This window comes from Sminthopsis crassicaudata, chromosome 6 (assembly GCF_048593235.1).
Source record: "Sminthopsis crassicaudata isolate SCR6 chromosome 6, ASM4859323v1, whole genome shotgun sequence".
NCBI classification, from domain to species: Eukaryota; Metazoa; Chordata; class Mammalia; order Dasyuromorphia; family Dasyuridae; genus Sminthopsis; species Sminthopsis crassicaudata.
In genome coordinates, this window is record NC_133622.1 from 39,723,295 (window position 1) to 39,747,544 (window position 24,250).

Here is a 24,250-nt window from a genome sequence, read left to right on the forward strand (position 1 = left end):
CTTTAGGGCATCACTATATTACAGTATTAATACCATTTATAATCACAAATTTAGAGCTACTAGGGACTTTAAAGATCATGTGGCACAATACTCATTTTACTCATAAGGAAATTAACTTGTTTAAGATATCACAAAGCTGGGATTTGAACCTAGGATCCACCTCTAATTCCAAATGTGGTGCTTTCCCCCTCCCCCCAAGATACCATGTGGCCTCTTAAGGACTTAATATCCTTGTCTTCAAGACAAGGATAAGCATAACATGTTCAGCCTATTATTTAAGATAACAAGAAACTGTATACTATTATTTAAAAAGAGTTCCATAAAAACCATTGATATAAAAACTTTTTATCACTTCTACAAAATAATCATGTTTGGACTAGACTATCTCTTAGATCTGGAATCTACCTTTATAATTTTACAACTATGAAAACCGTCATCAATTTATCTGGAAAACCAACTTACATGGAATATCTATTCTATCTATACCTATTGACACCAAGTTAACAAGGTATTCTTGTTCTAGGTCACAACATATGGGCTGGAAAATAAAGTCTGCCTAGAATTTTATAAATAAATCTTGAGAAAAATAATAGCAAAGTTATCTTAGAAAACATTTCACTATTGTATTTTACAAAAGAAACAAATGCTATATCTGTCACATTTACACTTATACTTGACTAGGATTTAATTTTCTCCGGTTTTATAAAACACAAAAAAACTAAATTTATACTAAAGAAAGATTTTTATTATGCTAATTTGGAAGATTTTCTTCTAATTACCTATTTCATCTCATATTCAAGGCCCTTAAAATTTTGTTAGAAATATAAATTACAATGTTAATATTAGCTTAGATTTCCAGAAAAGATCTAAAATTAAAAGGCTTATTTTAAAGTAGTTATAAATATAATTTGCTTTTCAAAATTTAATCATTTTATTTCACATAGCTATTACCAGGAATTTTTAAAGCCTTGTCAATTTCACTTCTTTTATCAGGCATAAGATATGGCAATATTTTAATTATAAATACCATATGGCATTGAAAATTTCAGATACAATAAAGCCTTTCTTCACAAGTTCCCACTTAGATAAAATTTTCTCATACATTCAAATTCTGGAGTCCCAAAGTTAAGTTACTGTGTGAATGTGGACAAGTTCCCTGAGCCTCAAGTTCTTGTCCATCTCTCAAACTACAAATCCTATTTATGACTGGGAACATTGTTTGAGAACATGGACCACATCTTTATCTTTATATCTTCCCCTTAACACTTGTCACAGCAGACTGCATGTACTAGATGCTTAATAAATGTGTGCTTGGAAATATGTTTAAAAGGATTGTACATATTTAACCTATATCAATTTGCATACGGTCTTGAGGAAGAAGAGAAGGAAGAAAGAAAAATTTGGAGCACAACCTCTTATAAAAATGAATTTTTAAAATTATCATTACATTTGGAAAAAAATAAATTCTATTGAGAAAAAAGATAGAATTAAGGTGAATATCATATTAAAAAATTTTTAAATAAAAGAAGTGCTTACATCTCATTATTCAAAAATAAACTTTCAGAGGACTGAAAGTGAAGTATTAACTATGACCACTGGTACAGAATGAAACATAATCTTTCAGGTGAAGTCAATATGTTGATTTGCTTTGTTTAATCACACTTATTTATTACAAGACAGGGCCCCTTAAGGAAAGGATCAGTGTTATCCAGAAGAATGGTGATGCAAAATCATCAATGAGATTTAAAAAAAGAAAAAGTACATTAATCATTCCTCTCAACAACTTTTCAAAGTAAATAATTATCTTTTATAGAATAATAATGCTAGAATGGACTTGGAAAACTTTCTAGTCAATCTCCACAAATCTAAAAAGACTATACTCATATCCCAGAAAAGAAAATATATCATCTTTTATATCACTTGTAGAGTGACACAGGTAGAAAATCACTCTATGTATATTTTTTTTTTCTTTTTCTTTTTCTGAGGCTGGGGTTAAGTGACTTGCCCAGGGTCACACAGCTAGGAAGTGTTAAGTGTCTGATACCAAATTTGAACTTGGGTCCTCCTGAATTCAGGGCTGGTGCTCTATCCACTGCCCACCTAGCTGCCCCCACTCTATATATTTTTAAATGATACTTTTGTTATCCCCTCTTTGCTGTTCCTTTTCCTTAAAATATTTGTTTTCGGCTATGAGTTCTACTTTGGAGCTGTCTACTTCATTAATGCAAATGAAATACAGGCAATTTCCAAGTATACTGATAAGGAGAGAACAAAAGGGGAAACTATTTGGTGTTAGACTTAAAGAGGTCTTATTAAAACCACAGTGAAGCATTTTGTTTACATAACACTAGACATTTTTTGTCATCATTTCCTACATACTAGTTTAGCCTCCAAACTAACCTGGACCTTTTTAAACAAAAGGGGGAAAAATCAGAATACTGCATATAATATCAAGTATAATCACTATATTTGATTTTGTTTAACTGTCATTGTGTGTTACAAAGAAAGGCGCATGGTGAGGATAGGGGAAGAAGTAGGGATGGAGAATTAACATCTGGAAATATAACAACATACTTATTTTTAAAATAATAAAAAAAGGAGAAATGAAAATTAAAACAGCTCTGAAATACCACCTCAGACCTATCAGACAGGCTAATATGACGGAAAAGGAAAGTGATAAACAATGGGGAAGATAGGGGGAAACTGGGACACTAATGGAATTGTGAACTGATCCAACCATTTGGGAGAGCAATTTGGAACTATGCCCAAAGGGCTATCAAACATTATATACCCTTTGATCCAGCAATCCTATTACTAGATCTGTATTTCAAAGAGATCATCAAAAAAGGAAAGGACCCACATGTACAAAAATATTTATAGCAGCCCTTTTCGTGTTGCCAAATACTGGAAATTGAAAAGATGCCCATCAGTTGGGGAATTGCTAAACAAGCTGTGGTAGATGCAATGTAATGGAATACTATTGTGCAATAAGAAATTATGAATATGCAGATTTCAGAAAAACCTGGAAAGACTGATGATACAAAGTGAAATAACCACAACCAGAAAAACATTGTACACAGTATTGGCAACACTATGTGTTGATCAACTATGATCAGCTCTTTTCAGCAACAAGATGATCTAAGACAAGTACAAAAGAGTCACAAAGAAAATGATATCCAAATCCAGATAAAGAATAGATGGACTCTAAATGCAGATCAAACCATATTTTTTTCAGTTACTTACTTTATTTTTTGTGGGTTTTTTTTTCCTTTTGATTTCTTTCTTCTTTCACAAATGTGATTAATATAGAAATATAATTTTGAAGACAGCATAGTATATATAAACTTTACCAAACTGCTTACTATCTTCAGAAGAGGGAAGGAGAGAAAAGGAAGTAGAAAAATCTGAAACTCACAATCTTGTAAAAGTGAATGTAAAAAATTGTCTTGATATGTAACTAGGGAAAAAAATAAAATACTATTAAAAAATAAAAGAGTAACCTATGTTACCCTTATGTCTATAAGTTCCAAATATTATTTATAAATAAAAATAAAGTAGCACTATATTTACATTAAATCACACATGGAATAGACATGTACATTAGGGAAAATATTAGATTTACACTAACAATTAGAGAAAAACAAATTAAAACTACCATATCCATCATCAGATTGGCAAAATTATTTTTAAAAAAAAGTGTAAAATGGCAAATGCTGGAGGGACTGTGGGAAAACAGGTATGATTATGCACTACTGGCAGAGCTAAGCAATGGGACAGTTCTGAAAAGTAGTTTAAACAATGCTCTAAAGGTTATTAAATTGTATGTACCCTTTAATCCACCAATAGCATCATTAGGTCTATACCACAAAGAGATGAAGAGCAAAAGGACACATGTACAAAAATATTCATAATAGCTCTTTTTAGGGTGACAAAGAATGGGAAATTGAGAAGGAAATGAAAAGAGCTGGCAGGATACATCAATTAGAAAATGTCTAAACAAGTTTTAGTTATATAAATGTGATTGGAATTTTTTGGGCAGTACTCAGCACAGTGTGTGGCTCATTTGTTTATGGTATTATATTATACTGAGAGAAATGATAAAAGGAACTATTTCAAGAGAAACCTGAGAAAATTTGTACGAACTGATGCAGAATGAAGTGAGAAGAATCAGAAAAACAATTTATACAAAAACAAGATTTGAGAAGTCTTGATCAACGCAATGACTAATCACAAATTTCAAAGAAATCATAAAACATACTAGCCACAAGATTACACATTGAGATATATATTTGGACATGGCCAATGGAGGGATTTGTTTTGCTTAAGTATAATATCTGTCACAAGAGCTTTATTTTTCTTTTGGGGGATAAGAGGGAGGGAGCAAATTATGAAAAAAAAAATTTAGGCAATTAATTCTTAAAAAAGAAGGGTACTGAATAAGACTTAAGAGTTTAAATCCTACTATCTGTATTTTAAAAATCACTTAACCTCTTTGATATTCTCATCTGTAAAGTGGAATAAAAGCCCATATCTAAGGTCCCTTTTATCTTCTAATCTATGAATAAAATAATTGACATAATCAACTAGATTAAACACAGTTTAATATGATAACACTCAAAAAGATCTATGAAGCATATTATAGATCTCCATATCTCATTACTTCTCCATATTAAAAAATTTTTTAAATAAATTTAAGTTTAAATTTATTCAAGTTTGTCAATGGAAATTGTCAACATAGCCACTTAATAAAAATGGTATTGAGTTTAATCACTTAGTTTTTTCACTCTAAGGTCTTATTTCTATTTGAAGTTAATAAAGTTAAACATGATCAGTTATAATAGTGAAAAAAAGGTCTCTACTAAGTTCATTTCTCTTACTTCTACAGGGAATATCTCTGTTAAGTTTTAGTCATATAAAGATTTCTATCTATAGAACACATTCTCTACATACTCGTCCAGTTTTTGATCAACCGATGAAATATTCAGCAAATGCCTATGATTCTTTGCTTGATCCTTGAGACAAAGACAATCTAAAGAAATTTTGAGATGCTTTAAGAAGCTTACATCCCACTGGGGAATACAACATAGATAGGTAAGTTAATACAAAGTAACACGAGGCAGAAAACTATGCTAACATACAAGGAGCAAAAAAAGGATCAGGAAGGCATCTCTCAATGGAGGTAACACAAAGCTGAGTCTTGAGGGAACTACTTAAGTATTTTAAAAACTCAATTTAAGTTTATTAACTATCTTCTACAGGTAGCAAGCTAAAACTTAGCTGACATAATATTAGTGAGTTATTTTATACTTGGCAATAATAGTTCTACTTCCTAAGTATGTTTCCAAATCAAATTTCCTCAAAATGTTAATAAAGACTAACTCAAGAAGAACCACGAGAGTTCTGGAGGCTCCAGGGCACATGGATTTCCAATCTAGAACTGCTTTGCTATTTTCTGGTAAAATAAACTTCCTCTTCAGAACCTATGCTCTTGACCCTCTTACTGATAGCTCCCAAGCAGTCAATATTTAATCGATATTTATCACCTATTTTGCCTGAACTTAACCATTTCCTCCAACATATCTTTCTTTTCTTTCAACCAAATTAGCCTCTTGCCTGCCAGTTGTAAGAGAATTTATTCTACTACAATTATGAATCAAGGAAATCCTTAAGGCAGGACAGAATAGTGGACTCTTGATATTAAAAAAATCCAGGAGCCATTAATCTGAGCAATTATATCTGCCTACCTCACAAGACTATTGTGAGAAATAAATGAGATGATGTGCAAAATGACTTGTAAACTAGAAAGCTATATGACAGTCTGGGAAAAATGAAAAGATTCTAAAGTTAATAGCCTTTTAAAAAATGATGAGTTATTCTAAGTGTCGAGAAGTTGCAATATTAAAGATGTCCTGTGATGTGACATAGAAGTCATTATTATATATGCAATTTGCTGCGTATTACTTTTGTTAGTGTGCTAGCTAATTCATTCACAATTAACTGTGGAAAAGCATATAGTGTAATGGCGTTTCAGGCATGGGGTGTGACAGTTCCTATCCAATATCTATATTCTGTAAAACTAATAGGTGCAAAGAACCCAGCATATTACACAGGCACCCCTCACTAGTAGTAGTTTGTTGAGAAATGGGTGATTTTCTCTGATGATATGTTTGAAATCTATTTGGCTAACAGTTAAAGTTAGTACCCTATTCACTAGATTATTTTTTTTAATTATTTTAAAATATACAAATCACTAAATAGGAACTGTTACATAAAAGGCACTTGAGTTCACCAATTAAACACGGCACTTGAATCTAGGATCTGAGTGAACAAGAAGTTATTCATTCATTATTAAGTGCCTACTGTGTGCACTGTTTTACAACATTTCATTTGATTTGCAATGAAGTTATGTAAAAAGTAAATTAAGAGCTCACCAATAAACTCGGCACTTGAATCTGGGATCTGAGACAAGAAGTTATTCATTCATTATTAAGCGCCGACTGTCTGCACTGTTTCACAACACCTCATTTGATGTGTAACGAAAGGAATACAAATAATGTTGCAAGTGTACACATAACTGTACTTTTTCAAAGAAACATTACAAAACTTCCTACTTCCGGACAGCTCATTATTTGGTTCAAGCGTTCACATTCCTCTGTTAGTCATGACCCTCATTTTTTTTTCTTGTTTCCCTAATACCTAGATGTTAATGTTTGCCGGTTTCTAGTCAAACCTAAACAAGTGAGATTCAGGAGGGGCTGGATGACAGAGCGGGGCTGGGGAGGAAGGAGCCACAGGTACCGGAGCGCAATAGCCCGTCTGCCTCCCTCTAAACTGGCCGTTTTGTCCAATGCCCGGACATCCCCCCCTCCCCGAGTTTTAAGCGGCGTGTTCATTCCCATCCCGGGTGCTCGGGCTCCTGGGAGCCTGTGCGGGAGCACCGCGAACCTGCTCCGAGGAGCCAGCACCGGCCCTGGCTCCGGGGGCCTCCACCTCTCGGACGGGAATCCTTGCCCATGGCCAGTCTGCGCTACGTCCACCTCTGCCCAGCCCAGCGGCATGTCACCGGGCGCGGAGGGAGACAACCCCGAGTTAGGGGAGGCAAAGCCCCGGGGGGGAAGCGGACGCACGGAGGGACCCGGGAGAGGGACGAGGAGAGGAGGGACCCTCCCTCCTGCTGGGTTTTCGGGACTCCAAGCCCGGGAGGCCTGCGCAGAAGGGATGCGGAGAGGAAGAGGAGACACAGAGACACAGAGACCGAGACCCCCTCCTCCCCCGACCCCGGGTCCCAGGCCCCGGATGGGCGTCTCAGCTGGGCACCCCGGCGCTGGCCGCCCCTCCCCCCGCCCGGCCGCTCCCGCCCCCCGTCGGGCCTTACACGGTGACGTGCCCGGAGCCGCGCACCACTACGGGGTCCGGCGAGTACTTGAGCAGCTGCTCCTCCAGGGCCCGTTCCTCGTCCTCCTCCTCCTCGTAGATCTCGTCGAAATCCGCCATGCTGAGGCCTCGCAGGCGCTCCCCGGCCCCGGCCCGGCCCGCGGGGGGCTGGAGTCCCGGGGCTGGGGTGAGAGCGCGGCGGAAGAGGGACGGGAGAGAGAGTGGGGCCGGCCGGCGCTCAGGGGCCGCTCTGCTCGCTCTGCTGCCTCGCTGGTTCTCCGGAGGGGGGCCTACAGCAGGGCAGACAGAGTCCCGGCCGTCACCGCCGCCGCCATTACCGTCAAGCCGTAAAAACACACAATGTCAACATCCGCCCGGGGGCCGACACCTCCACCGGCGCCGCCGCCGCAGCAACTAAGGCAACCACAGCAACAGCGGAGCCACCCGCAGCGGGAGCTGCGGCCTAAAGCATCGCGAGACTCGGCGAATTGGAAGGCCGGGGGACGAGCAGGCGGGCGCGCGCGCGGGGGCACGAGCGCGGGCGCGCGGCTGCTCCCTATTCTCGCTCTCCACGTCATCCTTCCCTTTCGTCGGGCGCGCGGCCAAATCCCTACCCGGTGTCCTCCTGCTTTCAAAAAAGCGGGAGACTTCTCGGACTCTGCCTTCCCAAGAGGAAAGGAGGAGAGGAGACGCTGCCATTGCCTAGTTGGGGAACACCTTGACATCGCAGGGTGGGGGTGGGGAGTGGGGGAGAAGCGCGCCTCCCGGGGGCGACGGACACGACCGCACTAGAACGCCTGGAGCCCGGCGGGCCGGAGCCAGGGCTGTGCGCTCATCCCCGGAGCAGATATCCGGCGGATTTCTGATGGCCCAGACGCAGCCCCGGGGGCCCCTGACCCGAACCCCCAGAATCCCCCGGAGAAAAGTACAGACTCCTGAGTTAATGCAAGTTTCACGGGGACGCCGAGCGGGAGCGCCCCTGGCCAGCCACCCGCCGGCAGGTCCGGAGAAGAACCCCCGTTTGTGGCGGGGAATAAGTATAGGGCTCAGAGGAAGGCTCCGCTTGCATGCTCGGATATCTTCCCAGCTCTGAGACTGGGCAGGTCCCTCAATAAGTCCTTCCCGAAGCTCCTCCGTCCGACCTCCCAGTGTCCGTCAGTGGGACCCCCTCGATTCCTTCCCTCCGACCTCCAAATCCGGTCCATTTTACCTCAGCCAATCAATAACCGTTTGTGGTGTGTCGGTCACCGTGCTAGACTCTGGGCTACAAAGAGGAGGCCAAAGGGGAGGCGACCTGCAGACAATATACTCGGGCAGACGCCACCTCGAGCGAGAGGGAGAGAGAGGTGTGGGGAAGCTTCTGGAAGGTAATGGTTCTCAAAAGAAACCAGGGAGGCCAGCAGTCAAGAGTGGAGGAGGAAACGGGCAGAGAAAACGCTCAGATTCAAGAGAGACGGAGTGTCTGGTTCTGGGAATACCCAGATCAGTATCACTGAAGAAGAGTGTATGGCAAGGGGCGAGGAATGGTGTGATGAGGGGGAGGGGAGGGCACGAAGGGCTAGGAAGGCCAACTTAGTGGTGAGCCTGAGGGATGGGGAGGATGGTGTTGCCTTCTACAGCAGGGAAGATTGGGGGCAGGGGGGGATAACGATTCCGCTTTGAGTTTAAGACGTCATTAGCAGGTGTTGGGATAGAATTGGTAGATTTGAGAATCATCAGCACAGAGATCAATTAAATCCCTGGAAGCTGGTGAGAGCACTAGGTGAAGTAGTGTAAAGCAGGGGTCCTCCAACTGTTTAAGTAGGGGCCGGATCACTGTCCCTCAGACTGTGGGGGGCCGGACTCTAGTCAAAACAAAAGCTCCGCCCCTCGGCCCATTGGCCATGACCCGGCGGGCCGCGGGTCATAGTTTGAGAACCCTGGTGTAAAGGGAGAAGAGAGTATGGCCCTAAGAGACACCTGAAGTAGAGGATGTGATCTGGAAGAAGGTCTGGGGAATTAGGTGGAAAAGGAGCCATCAGATAAAGAGAAGAACAGGAGAGAACCGGGTCTCAAAAACCCAGAGGGCAGAGACTGTCGGCAGGAGATTGTGATCAGCACTATCAAAGGCTGCAGACAGGTCAGGAGGAATGAAGAGTGAGAAGAGGACATCACTGGCAATCTCTGAGCGGTTTTGCTGGATCGATAAGGCAGAAATTCAGATTGTAAGAGGCTGAGAAGAGGGGGGAGGAGAGGAAGCGGAGGCCATTGTAGATGGCCTTTATGAGGAGTTTATCTACAAAGAGCAGATGAGATATATAGGATAATAGCAGGGAGGGAAGGGCCAAGTAAGGGTTTTTCTGGATAGGAGAGACGTAGTCATATGTTTATAAGCAGTAGGAGATGAGCCAGTAGAGAAGGAGAGACTGAAAGTGTGAAAAAGTGGAGGTGACGAGAGGGAGCAGTACGTGGAAGACATAGGAAGGAATGGGATCACAATTAGGAGCTGGGTTAGCCTTGGTAAGTAGTAATGTGAATCAGGGTAAAAGAGAGAGATTGACCAACAGGACCTGAGAACAGGACATAAGGAAGAAAAGGGAAGGAGAAGCTCATGGTAAATGGCCTCAGTTCTCTTTCTCTGAAATATGAGGCGAGATTCTCAACTAAGAGAGTGGGGAGAAAGGGAAACCATGGGAGGCTTGAAGAAGGAAGAAACGGTTTGGAAGAACTGCTGTGCAAAGTCGGATAGTGAGTTGGTAAGGAGGGTATAATAGAATTGTCTAGTAGCAATAAGGTCCCAGTTCAGACTCCAAATTTGTAGTGGACTCAGTTGGAACGGTTGTGTAATTTTTCCACTTTTTAGTAAGACAGACGATGATGAATGGTTGGAGCGATTCAAGGCTGAAGCTTAGCTGGGCATCATTGGCAATTTAATTAAAGGGCTAGGGATTCAAAAAAAAGAGTTTAGTTGGTTTACCAAGGGGTCAAGATGGGAAGGATTTTCAACGTGTGGCTAGCACTGGGGACAAAGTTGAGGGACCAAGGGATAGAGGTCAGGGTGCTGATGAAAGAATGGGGTTTTGTAAAGTAAGGCAGAGGGAGGCAAAAAAGTTAGTAGATTACAGTCAGATAAAAGAAATTCTCTATCAGCAACATATCTGTCAACATCCCTTCCTATCTATTGCTACTGCAACTACTTTTCCCAGGATTTCAAGAAAGATGATGATGAAGGGAAGACATGAGGAACCTAGTATGATCTTAAAAAATTATATTTCCTATAGGAACAGTATTACAAATATTATATTACAAGTCTATCAAATTATGCTAGAATAACCAAAAACATATTTAACCCATAATGTTGTTGACCTACAAGAACAATATACTATTTCAGCTATATCATGGATGAATGATGGGCAGACCTAAAAACCTGACTAGCATTTGTAGCAATTTTTTATTGTCTCTATCTTCAAGGAATGTATGAGCAAGTGGGCTGGAGATATGACAATAATAACTAGAATGAATACAGGTAACAAAATGAGTTCAAGAGAACCATTCCCTAACTCATACTCCCTCCATCAAGGAATGAATGCCAGTATTATTACCAACTGCCTAGCACAGAGTCATTACCTTCTTTGACTTTATTTTTCCATCCATATTTATAATCTACAAAATTAGTTGTAATATCAAATTTCATCTGACTTATCTCAGCAAATAAATCACTGGCCAAATAGAGGTGTGACAGTAGAAACAATGATGTTAGGGATAAGTCACCATCATAATCATCATCATCACCAACAACATCATAATAGCTAACATTTGGTTTTTATAATTATCTCATTTTACATAAGTTATCTGGAACCATCTTGTTTCCCTTCATTAAAAATCATACATATCAAAGGCAATTAGATGTTACAATGGATAGAGCACCAGCCCTGAAGTCAGGAGAACTTAAGTTCAAATCTGGCCTCAGACATTTCATACTTCTAGCTGTGTGACCCTGGGTAAGTTAATCCCAATTGCCTCAGGGGGGGGGGAAATCACATATCAAGCACTGGCCATACTCACAATGGCTCATGTTTTCAATCTATTCTTAAATTTACAAAACTCATCTAGAAAAACTTACATTTATCTGTAAAGGTACTTTGCATATCACAAACATTTTAAATTTAGGTCTCAAGTACAAAGATTGCTGAATTCTCTTAAAAGCCTTCTTTTAAATTTCACAAAAACACTAATTTGAAGAAAAATACTAGACCTTTGCCCATGATGTTTACTCTGAATGGCACATCTTCCCTGTCCCTTTCCACCTAAGAATTCTATCCATCCCTTAAAACAATACAGAACATACACACACACACACACACACACACACACACACACACACACACAAACACAATATACATACATATATATATATATACTCTACTATGTGCTAGGTATTCTGCTAAATCCTGGGGATACAAATAAGATAAAGACTAGTGTCTGTCCAAACTTACAATCTATCCAGAGAAGACTGTGTACCAAAGGGAACTGGAAAAGCAAGGGGAGGAGAAAGATGAATTTAAAGAGTGCAGCTGGTGGGAATTGAAGAGTTAGCTGGGCAAACCCAATTGCCAACTCCTCCACATTCACCCATCTTTAATCCACACTCCCAAAGTTGGTATAGCATTTTGTTCTATGTCTCTCTAAAGCACTTATGGATACATATATTTCTATCTTGCCATCCTACTGAAAAGGAAAATGAGATGAGGACAAAGAGATTACCTTATATAGTAAAGATTTAATAAATTATGGAATTGGAAGAGACCTCAGTAAGCTGTCTAGTCCAACCTACATGTGAAAAAAATTTCTTTTAATACATATATAAGTAATCACTCAAGCTTTTTCTTCAGACCTCTCAGGAAAAGGAAACCCACTGCCTTCTAAGGGAGCCCATTCTACTTTGGGATATCTTTAATTGTTTAAGAAGATTTTACTGACAAAGTCTACTTCTACTCCTTTTTTCTTATTTCTTGCCCTCTAGGATTTAAAAAAAAATCAAAAACAACCAGCAACTTAAGAACTCTCTTCTTCTTAGCATTGGACCTGCAACTCGGACTAGAGGGGATTTCCCACCCCAATTCTTGTACCTCATCACAACTACCACTGACCTCATCAATGTTACCTTTCAAATATTTACGAGCAATTCTGAGTGTACTCTCATTCATAGGTTAGGTATCCAAAAAGCAGTTACTATTCCCAAGTTCTTGGTATCCAGTATTGTTCATGAGCCTTCACTGGTGTGCTTGTCTTTAGTAGTCAGCCACTAGACAAAGCAAAGACATTTTTCTGAAATGGCATATTAAGTGTAGTGGAGAGTAAGCATTCCCTCTCACCAACAATAAGCCCAGGATATAGGCACATACTCCTTTAATAAATATAGACCAAGAATGGGCATATACTTGGAGAAAATGGAAGTGGTGCACACATGTAGCCAAGTCAATTTGTACTTCCTCTATTAGGAAGCCCAATATAATTTCTCTTCGCATGAAATCATCCCCACATCCTCAATCTGGTTTGTGTTCTTTCTCATGTTTGACTTTCTTCCTGCTGTCAAGGATATCACATGGAGCTGTTCCCATCCTCAAATGAAAACCTAGATGTCTGTCTGAGCATATGTTTCATTGCTCTCCAACTCTTGCCAACCAACAAACTCTTGAATTACTGGATACGATATCATTTACTGGGTAAATAGCTTTAGCTTTACTACTAAATGTCATTGCTATTGAGGGGTGAAGAATAGTCTCTTAATCTCCCATCTGGTTTAGACAAAAAGGGTCTCCTCCCTAGGATGTTCCCATCTAAAACTCATCTAGAGAAATTCAATCCTTTTCAGGGACCATCAGGGGCATGACAAATTATTACCTGGCAAATAGCAGTATACATTCTAATTCAGTGGAATAAAAATGTTCACACTTCATAAAAGGATAACTGGACATTAGATAAATACAATCTAAACATTTTATTATCTGACGTTGTCTTCAGATATAGCAATGGGTAGGGGGGAACAGAAATCAATTAGTCAGAAATCAATTATTCCTCCCCTAATATGTATTTTGTTGCTGTTGTTCAGACATTTCAATAGTGTACAACTCTTCATGAGCCCATTTGGGTTTTTTTTGGTAAAGATACTAGAGTGGTCTGCCATTTTCCTCTCTCACTCAGATTGTACAAATAAGGGACTAAGGCAAAATGGGTAAGTAACTTTCCTGGATACAAACAGCTAGTAAGTACCTGAGGCCAGATTTGAATTTAATAACTTTCTCTATCTACAGAGACACTTACCATCTTGACTTCCTTTAGCCAAGCACAAAGCATGAATTTGAAGTACTTCATTACCTTAGTTCCTTTCTCTGGACACTTTTGCTTATAAAAGTGTCTTTTCTAAAATCCAATACCTATCCTAAATATACCATCCTAATATACCAAATGTATTCTAACCAGAAGTGGATATAGTGGAACTATCTCATTGTCTCATTCTCAATGAATCCCGAGACCACATTCATCTTTCTGGCTACTATATCATATTATTGACTTATGTTGATCTAAAAAGCCCTTCTTCCTCCCCTCCAGGCTAAAATATTAGATTTAGTCTGAAATTTATTTTTAACAATAACTTTTTATTTTCCAAAATATATGCAATGATAGTTTTCAACATTCATCCTTGCAAAATCGTGTTCCAAATTTTCTCCCTCTTTTCCTCCTACCCCTTCCCTAGACAGCAAGTAATCCAATATATATTAAGCAGGTGCACTTTTTCTCTAGTGTTTTCATATTTATCATGCTGCATAAGAAAAATCAGATCAAAAAAGAAAAAAAATGAGAAAGAAAAAAAAAGCAAACAATTAAAAAAGATGAAAATACTATGCTATAATCCATATCCAGTCCCCATACTCCTCTTTCTGGATCAGATTGCTCTCTCCATCACAAGTCTATTGGAATTATAAAAAGCCCCTCTTAAATATTCAGATTTTTATCAAGTTTATTGCTATCTAGCAATGTCTTTCTTATTTTCTGTTTAAGTTAACTTCTTGCATCCACGGATAAGTCTTTATGTTTATCCTTATTATATTTCATTTTATTTAGTTCCCCTTAATATTTAAATCAGTAAAAATCTTTTTAGATCCTGCCTCTGTCATTCAGTATATTAGCAATAAATCCTTCTTACTTGTTTGCTATTGTCATCACAAATATCAAATAATAAATTCAAAGAAAAAGAAAAAAATACCCAGATTTTTTAAAGTGGGCAGAGAAGTTGAATTATTTATGCTTTTTATAGCTATTGTCCTTTAAATGTTCCATTAAAATAGGTTAAACAACTTTATAGGATTTCCTATAGTGTCATGCTCACCTAACCATCACTATACATATATATATATATATATATATATGTATGTATATATATATATATATGTATGTATATATATATATACATACATATATATATATACATATATATATATATATATATATATATATTTGCAATTGGAGTTAAGTGATTTGCCCAATGTCACACAGCCAGGAAGTATTAAGTGTCTGAGGCCATATTTGAACTCAGGTGCTCCTGACTTCAGGGCTGGTATTCTATCCACTGCACCACCTAGTTGCATATAATATATTTGTAAAGATATTGAACATCTCCCTTATATACTGGAGGGTACAATCAATGTAGGTATTAAGGAGAGTTAATCATGGGTCTTACATGATTAATTTTACAAACGCTTCATTTGTGTTTTTGGCAGTTCTAGACCATGGGATACACTTGCTACAAAATACTGGGGAGTGAAAACTCACTTTCTAACCCCTCATGTATTTTAGTCTTGTGTGACTGAGTGCATTAACCACCAGGAATATTGTGAATTTGTACTTCAAATAAAGTACAAGAATTTGAGTAATTCTGCCTTCTTCCTGCCATTGTTATTGACCATTATTATTGATTCTGATCAGTGGTCCTATAGATTCTTTCATTTTCCTCTGCCTCCCAGTATAGCTAGAGAAGCCATTTTGCTTGTTATTAGCAATTCAACATCAGTCTCAACTCAGAAGGTCTTCATTATCATTCCTGTATCCTGAAAGTATCTGGGCTTCTATGAATGTCCCAGATGCCTTCTATGGGCAATGGGGTATTTCTCCCAAGATCATCCTCTAAGTAAACATAAACTTTAAGCACTTTTCTCCTGGCAGAAGAATAAAAGGTGTCTAAGACTTTGGAAGTCTTCCTAATAATTTAGAATAACTATATGGGGAAGAAGAAGTCATCAAACTATGGTACCCAGACTTTCTGGCCAGAAAGACAATAATATATATTTAGAAGAGCACTGTGTAGAATAGAGAGATAAGGTGAAAAACAGGAATAAATGAATTCTTTTTCTGTATTTTATTTTCATTATTTCTGTGTTTCCCCTATGACCTGTATAATATATGCAGGCCCATATTTACTTGAGCCTTGCCAGCTATAAACATATTTACTCAACCTGAGCTAATGACATTTATCAGTATTTGACATTTATCGATATTTAGTCTATTAGCTTGACCACTGTCTATCTGAAGCCTGAAGGCCTGAGTTTCTGTTTCTTAGAAATCAGGTGATTTTGGGGGAAACAGAAACCTCCCATTCCAATCTCTCCAGATAGCAACAACCAATTAGATGCCTTCCCCCTCCCCACTTCTCAATGCTCTCTAACTTGTGATGTAATCTCTTGTATAAAAGCTGTGTATCTTTACTACTTCTTTAGTCCTTCTATCATGAGCTTTCTTCTTTTATCTCATGATGAAATAGCTCATCCTCCGAAGGTTTTAATAAACAACCTTTCTGCTTTCTATTGAGTGATCTCTGAGAAGTCATTTTGGGTAAGGGTCTTCTATATCCCTCACAAGCACCAAACTTGAAGGAAAGACTTGAGTTTCAATCTTCAATTCTTCAAGACTTTCAATCTTTTCAATACATACCTCACAAGGAAATACATTTACAAACTTAAAAAAAAAATCATACAAATATGTCATTGTTAATATTATTCTAACCCTGAGCAATAACATACAGGATCCAGCTTAGGTGTCCAACACAGGAACGTGAATTCCTCCTGTTTTCCACTGCCTTATGTTCCTTTCTCTGTTTCTACTATTCAGCTAGAAATTCCTAACTGATACTGTACCAAAAATAAGATTACTCTTTTTTTATTTACACACCCCAGTTTAATCAATCTCTAAATCAAATATTCATTTTCTCCATACTGCATGTTAATGTCTTGTTATTATCCTGAGATGCTTGCCAGAAGACTCTACATGGGAATAGGTAAGTAACAATACCAGGAAATAATGATCATTTTTTTTGTTCTGTCCTTTGTAATCAAAGAGCACCAAAATGACAAATGACCAAAAAGACAACAAAATTACATGTTGACTTCAATGTTCAGTGTGTCTGACTGTGGCAAATCAAGCCAATATCTCAGAAGCCACCACAGGTTGGGTACAAATAGTCCACATGAACATTTAGGAAGGATATGTCTCTAAATCTGCACATCTCACATTTCCTTCAAATTACTGCAATTATGCTTTGCTTAAAAACCCCAGCCCCTTCTTTTTTTTATTATAGATTTTTATTAACAAAACATATGCATGGGCAATTTTTCAACATTGACCCTTGCAAACACTTCTGTTCCAATTTTTCCTCTCCTTCCCTCCACTCCTTCCTTTAAGTGGCAGGCAGTCCCATACATGTTAAATATTTTAAAGTATATGTTATATTTTTAAGTATATGTTAAATATAATATATGTGTACATATTTATACAGTTATCTTGTTATACAAGAAAAATCAGGTTTAGAAAGGTAAAAATAACCCAGAAAGAAAAACAAAAATGCAAGCAAAACAACAACAGAAAGAGTGTAAGTGCTATGTTGTGGTCCACACTCATTTCCCAGTGTTCTTTCATTGGGTGTGGCTGGTTCTGTTCATCCCTGATCAATTGGAACTGATTTGGATCCTCTCATTCCACTTCCATCAGAATTGTCCATCATGTAGTATTATTGTTGAAGTGTATAATGATCTCCTGGTTCTGCTCATTTCACTCCGCATCAGTTCATGTAAGTTTCTCCAGTCCTCTCTGTATTCATCCTGCCCAGCCCCTTCTTTGATGTGGGCATATCATGCTGGGAAACTGAGCTCACTGAATTCATCTCAAGCAACTTTCCACAGTGAACTACTCTTGCGTATACCTAAGAATTAAGTTGTGTCTCTTTTCCCCAGAGCTAGGCCACTCCTAATAATAAGATTATTAAGGTGATATATGGATTTTTCCAAGCCATTAGGTATCATGTAAACTCTGTTGCTGAGATAATAAGCTAACCTATTATGAATGTGGTAAGAGCAACATTCTTAACACCTTGACTAAGGTGTCAATTACTAATAAAGAGGCAATGAAGTCATCCTTGAGACTTAATTAATTCAAGGGACTTGGGCCCAAACTACTGACTAGCTTCCTAGTCACCTGAGATATAAAAAGCCCTTCTCATGAGGCATTGTTGAGTGGAGGTATAGGTAGCTGAAGTGAATTAATGCTATATGCCTTTATTGCATCATCTTCCCATACTATTGTTACATAAATTTATTGTTAAATGTTATATGATATAGAAGTCCAGTCTCTCTGTCCTCCAAGTCTGAACTACCACACAAGCCTAGATCAAGTCTAGACCAGAAGAATAGTTCAGGTACCACTTGAGGCACTGGGGGTAATAAGGTAAAAATGAAAGAGCCCTCATTCCTGAAGAATTTACATTTAATTGGTAGAAATATCATACCCATTTAAAAAAGGAAATATAAGATCTATACAAAGTCAGCAGAAGGTTACCTTGGATGGGATAGTCCTAGCAGCTAAAGAGAACAGGAGAGGCTCCTAAAGAAGGTGGTATTTGAGCTTATTCTTTTTTTTTTTTTTTTTTTTTTTTTTTAATTTTTTTTATTATATATATATATATATATTTTATAATATTATCCCTTGTATTCATTTTTCCAAATTACCCCCCCTCCCTTATTTCCTCCCCCCGACGACAGGCAATACCATACATTTTACATGTGTTACAATATAGTCTAAGTACAATACATGTGTGTGAATATCATTTTCTTGTTGCACAATAAACATTAGAATCCGAAGGTACATGCAACCTGGGCAGACAGATATTAGTGCTAACAATTTACATTCCCCTCCCAGTGTTTCTTCTCTGGGTGTATCTACCTCTGTCCATCATTGATCAACTGGAAGTGAGTTGGATCTTCTTTATGTTGAAGATTTCCACTTCCATCAGAATACCTCTTCATACAGCATTGAAGTGTACAGTGATCTTCTGGTTCTGCTCATTTCACTCAGCATCAGTTGATTTAAGTCTCTCCAACCCTCTCTGTATTCCTCCTGCTGGTCATTTCTTACTGAGCAATAATATTCCATAACTTTCATATACCACAATTTACCCAACCATTCTCCAACTGATGGACATCCTTTCATCTTCCAGTTTCTAGCTACAACAAAAAGAGCTGCCACAAACATTTTGGCACATATATGTCTCTTTCCGCTCTTTAGTATTTCTTTGGGATATAATCCCAGTAGTAGCGCTGCTGGGTCAAAGGGTATGCACAGTTTGATAACTTTTTGGGCATAATTCCAGATTGCTCTCCAGAATGGCTGGATTCTTTCACAACTCCACCAGCAATGTATTAGTGTCCCAATTTCCCCACATCCCCTCCAACATTTGTCATTATTTGTTCCTGTCATCTTAGCCAATCTGACAGGTGTGTAGTGGTATCTCAGAGTGGTCTTAATTTGCATTTCTCTGATCAGTAGTGATTTGGAACACTCTTTCATGTGAGTGGATATAGTTTCAATTTCTTCCTCTGAGAATTGTCTGTTCATATCCTTTGACCATTTATCAATTGGAGAATGGTTTGGTTTCTTATAAATTATGGTCAGTTCTCTATATATTTTGGAAATGAGACCTTTGTCAGAACCTTTGTTTTTAAAAATATTTTCCCAATTTGTTACTTCCCTTCTAATCTTGTTTGCATTAGTATTATTTGTACAGAAACTTTTTAGTTTGATGTAATCAAAATCTTCTATTTTGTGATCAATAATGATCTCTAGTTCTCCTCTGGTCATAAATTCCTTCCTCCTCCACAAGTCTGAGAGGTAGATTATCCTCTGTTCCTCTAATCTATTTATTATCTCCCTCTTTATGCCTAAATCATGGACCCATTTTGATCTTATCTTGGTATATGGTGTTAAGTGTGGATCCATATCTAATTTCTGCCATACTAATTTCCAGTTTTCCCAACAGTTTTTTCCGAATAATGAATTTTTATCCCTAATGTTGGAATCTTTGGGTTTGTCAAAGATTAGATTGCTATAGATGTACCCTTTTTTGTCCTTTGTATCTAATCTGTTCCACTGATCTACCGGTCTATTTCTTAGCCAATACCAAATGGTTTTGGTGACTGCTGTATTTGAGCTTATTCTTAAGGAAATCAGAGACTCCAAAAGCCAGAGGTAAGGAGGGAGAGTGTTTCAGCCAGCCAGTGCAAAGGCAGAGTTGGAAGATCAAGCATCCTGTGTGAGAAATAGCAATTAGGGCAAAATGTCTAGGCCACAGAGTATGTAGAGAAGAGTAATATGTAAGGAAGCTGGAGAAGTAAAATATCAGCTTGTTAAAGATTCCAAAAAGAGCTTATATTTTATCAGAGGGAGCCACTGAAATTCTTTCTTCCCCCTCCCTGAGCCTGGGGTTAAGTAACTTGCCCAGGGTCACATAGCTAGGAAGTGTTAAGTGTCTGAGACCAGATTTGATCTTGGGTCCTCCTGAATTCAGAGCTGGTGCTCTATCCACTTCGCCACCTAGCTGCTCCCCAAACTGAAATTTATTAAGAACAGAGGGTGAGGAGGCAGATAGGTGGCGCAATGGGTAGAGTACCAGCCCTGAAGTCAGGAGGACTTGAGTTCAAATTTGAGCTCAGACACTTAACACTTCCTAGCTGTGTGATCCTGGGCAAGTCACTTAACCCCAATTGCCTCAGGGGGAAAAAAGAACAGAAGGTGACTTGATCAGAATTTGATTTAGGAAAATCATGTTGGGAATTAATGTATATGGTAGTTTGGAGTGGGGAAAGAAATAATAGATATAGAAATAATAATCTGAGCTAAGTGTTACTAGGACTTGAACTACAATGCTGTTTGTGCTGAATGGAAAGAAGACATCTGAGAAATATTGTAGGAAAAGAAACTTAAATTTGGTGATTAACTGGATACATAGGATCAGTGAGAATAAGACATAGATCCTGTGTTTTTGAACTTGGGACATTGGAAGGATGCCGCTACCCTCGATAGTAATAAAGTTTGGGAAAGAGTTGGGTTTGGGGAAATAGATAATGAATTCTCTTTTGCCTATATCAAACTTTGAACGCCTTGAAATTCAGATCTTTAACTCTAAATGTCTGCTTGGATAGTAGATTTGAACATCATCTGTACAGAGATAATTGAATTTGTGGGAGTTGATGAGAAAAGGACCCAAGACAGAGCTTTGGAATATACTCACAATTAGCTGGCATGACATGGATGATTAGCTAGCAAAGGAAACTAAGAAGGAGCAATCAGCAGACAGAAGGAGAGAACCAAGGAGCCCAGAGGAGAAAGAATACAAGATAAAGAACACTTGTCAACAATGCACATGCTTTGGAGATAGCAAGAAAGGTAAAGACTGGAAAATAGGAGATATGGGTAACTTTCTAGAGAAAAGTTTCAGTTGAAAGTTGAATCAGCTTACCACCTGAAAGTGACATGTACTGACTAAAATACTGCCATATTTTGAAAACTATACAATATCATTGATATGGAAAATCCTTCCCATAATTCAAATTTCACCCACCTAAATACATTTTCATTTTGTATTTTTGGCCTGCCACATGACTTTCAAAGGAGTCATGCAATGTGCTGTTATAGGCATCTCTCCACATATCTTAGTATCGTGTAAGATACTGATACAGCATTCAGAGTCCATCATTTAGTTATCTCATTCCAATTACATGGACAGTTTACCTATCTTTCTGATCATAAATCTTTTTTATATTATCATTCTTCATTAATACTTGTGCATGATTCTCTTTTGGCAAATGCTATGGTCCACTCAGACCTATAACCTATCTATTCATTTTGTGGGGGTCACATATATCACCAGAAGAATTTCTTATATGAAATATGAAAATTTAAGGTCACCATAAGCACAATACAATTTTTTATATGCAATCTAGTCCCTTTTTTCCTGTTCATTTCTGTGCCCTATTATTGGTCATATGCATAATCTATGAAAAAATTAATGAACTGATATATTAGTTCTTTCAACTCTCTGACTATACATGGGAACAATATTTAATGTTTACATTTAATGTAAACATTTAAAATCAATGTAATGTAAATGTAATGTAAAATTTTAAATTCAATGTTTACAATTTTTCTTGAGTGGATAGGTAGACTAAAATCTTTGCAGTATTGCAGTATTCTAAGACTTGAAGTGAGCAGAGTAATGTCAGACACGAATAGCAGCACTTCATCATCACTTTCTGAATAAAGAAAACACATTTGGCAAGAATATGATATGACTTATTGCTTGCTCGATATTAATAATGAGAAAGCAGTCAACCAAAGTTATTTATGGTCCTGTGTCTTTCAAGGATTCGTGTATGATTTTTAACACATGCATGGGAAACACCCTTTTAGAGGAGAATAATATTTTGCTCTACTGAATTAAATGCTTTCTTATGGTAAACAAGCAATATATATCATGGGAACTTGTATTCTTTGTACCTTTCAGTCATTTGTATGACTATAAAGATGTAATTTGCTATAGAACATTATTTAAGAAAGCCTATTTTTATAAAGGTGATATTTGATATGTATATACATTGTGCTCATAAAAGTTTTGTAGAGACAGGAAAGAAGACATGTGAGTCAATAATTATTGATATTTTCTTAATTGCTTTATTTTTGGTAGTAATAACAAGGCATTTTGGTGCTATTAAAGTAGATAGAGGACTGGGACTGGATCCAGGAAGCTCTGAGTTCAAATTCAGCTTCAAATACTTGCTAGCTGTGGGATCCTGGCCATGTTACTTAACCTCTATGTATCTCAATTTCCTCAACTGTTAAATGGGAATAATAAGAGCACCCACTTCACAGGATTATTGTGAAGATTAAATGAGATAATATTTGTAAGGCATTTAGCATGACACTTAACCCATAGTAGGTACTAAGTAAATGCTTGTTCTCCCACTCTCAAATTGCACTGATACCCCCCCCAAAAAAATTGATATTTCTTTTTTAACTATCTTTAAAGTTATCTAACACTCTCAAAATCATTAGTTGGATCACAGATCTCAAATATACACTTGGTCTGGTTTCTATTTTTCCCATCTTGTTTTCTTTAATACCATTTCTGCTTCCTCATTTAGCACATTTGGGAATTGTGTTGTTAAAAATAAATACAGAGTCTTGGGTGTGGCAGCCCAGCCCTCAAAGCCATTATCCAGGGAGCAAGTCCTATTAAGAAATGGCCAAACTTCCCCACCAATTGCCAAACAACTGTCACCTGCAGGCGGGCCAAAGTGACTGAAGCATCAAGGCACACTGAAGGAAAGAGAAAAAGTACCGTATCCTTTGTGACTCCAGGACTCCAAACCCCCAAAATCTTGGGGTAAAGCAATGTTACAGCCCAATCTCTGTGAAAATCTAGCCCAGCTACTGCTCCTATAAGTATTGCAGTCATAGCAACTAAAAACCCAGAAAAGAAAGTTCTTACCATCGAAGTCCTTGGTTACCATTAAATGGCTGAACATCAGAAACTGATTTTATCAGTTGATTTTGTCAGATTTTGATTACCAGATGATTTTAACAGTGGAAATGGCTTTAAAGAAGAGACATTAACATCTGTTTTTCTGCTATGCCTTAAGCACTATGAATCCTTTTCATTTGACTTCTCTTTTTCTGAGTTGTCTTCCCCTGTAGAATGTTAGCTCCTTGAGAGCAGGATTGTTTGAGTTCTTTATTTGTTCCTGGCTCTTTGCCCATTCATTGCTTTACACTTTGCTAAGCTTTAAGCCCTTAATAAATGCCTTTTCTTTCATTCGATCACTAGAGCACAAATGTAAACTACATCACTGTCATCAATGGAAAAAAACATTTGCAAAAAAATTTTGACAGATCATTTCCATTTTTCATCATTTTGTTGTCCTCTTTCCAATTTTATCTTTAAATGTTGTTTCCATAATGTAGGTTAATTGAATCTCTTAATAAGCTTTGTGTAAACTTGTTTTCCCCTCTGCTTTCCTCTCTGTTTTTAAAGCAAAACTACTCTTTATCTTCCACTTTCACTATCTTCCTCTGTAAGGTTTTACAAACAAGCTCATAATCTAAATAAGTCCTTCATTTGGCTGCTAGAACTCTCCAACTGGCAGGGATATTGAGGGTTTGCTGACTGAAGCCATTTCTATACTCTTAAAGCCTCTTTGTGAAGACTTGATTTACATGAGCAAAACTTCCTTGTAAAGAGCTCTTTCCTCCTAGCTCACTTAAATAGGCCAGATTTGAGCTGTTTTAAGTACAAGACATATTTTCTTATTTGTATTCTCTCTCTTATTTTGGCATTGATTTTGATCTTTGCTCCAACAAGTTAAAAAAAAAAAAAACAGATTTAGACAGCTGTTTCTGAAATAACTCCCACATCAGTGAATTTCCCATCTGCCAAAATACAGTAAATTTGATTTTTAAAATATTATTCACAATAATCAGTGTGAAGGCCGTATTCATCATATAGAGTTATGAGGCCTTA

General features: G+C 37.9%; 1 protein-coding gene and 1 long non-coding RNA gene across 2 annotated transcripts in view; one reads left to right on the plus strand and one right to left on the minus strand.

The window, feature by feature from the left end:
* CHIC2 (cysteine rich hydrophobic domain 2) overlaps positions 1–7,857 on the minus strand; it is a 36,638-nt gene extending 28,781 nt beyond the window's left edge. Inside the window, exon 1 of the mRNA XM_074275520.1 lies at positions 7,376–7,857. Within this exon, the coding sequence (XP_074131621.1) occupies positions 7,376–7,494 (119 nt within the window). The 5' untranslated portion in view covers positions 7,495–7,857. The remainder of the gene's footprint in view (positions 1–7,375) is intronic.
* Positions 7,858–18,044: 10,187 nt separating this feature from the next.
* Positions 18,045–23,199, plus strand: LOC141546764 (uncharacterized). The gene is made up of 3 exons (XR_012483416.1): positions 18,045–18,126; positions 20,880–21,120; positions 22,875–23,199. It is a non-coding gene; the product is annotated as an uncharacterized LOC141546764 (long non-coding RNA).
* Positions 23,200–24,250: the final 1,051 nt, after the last annotated feature.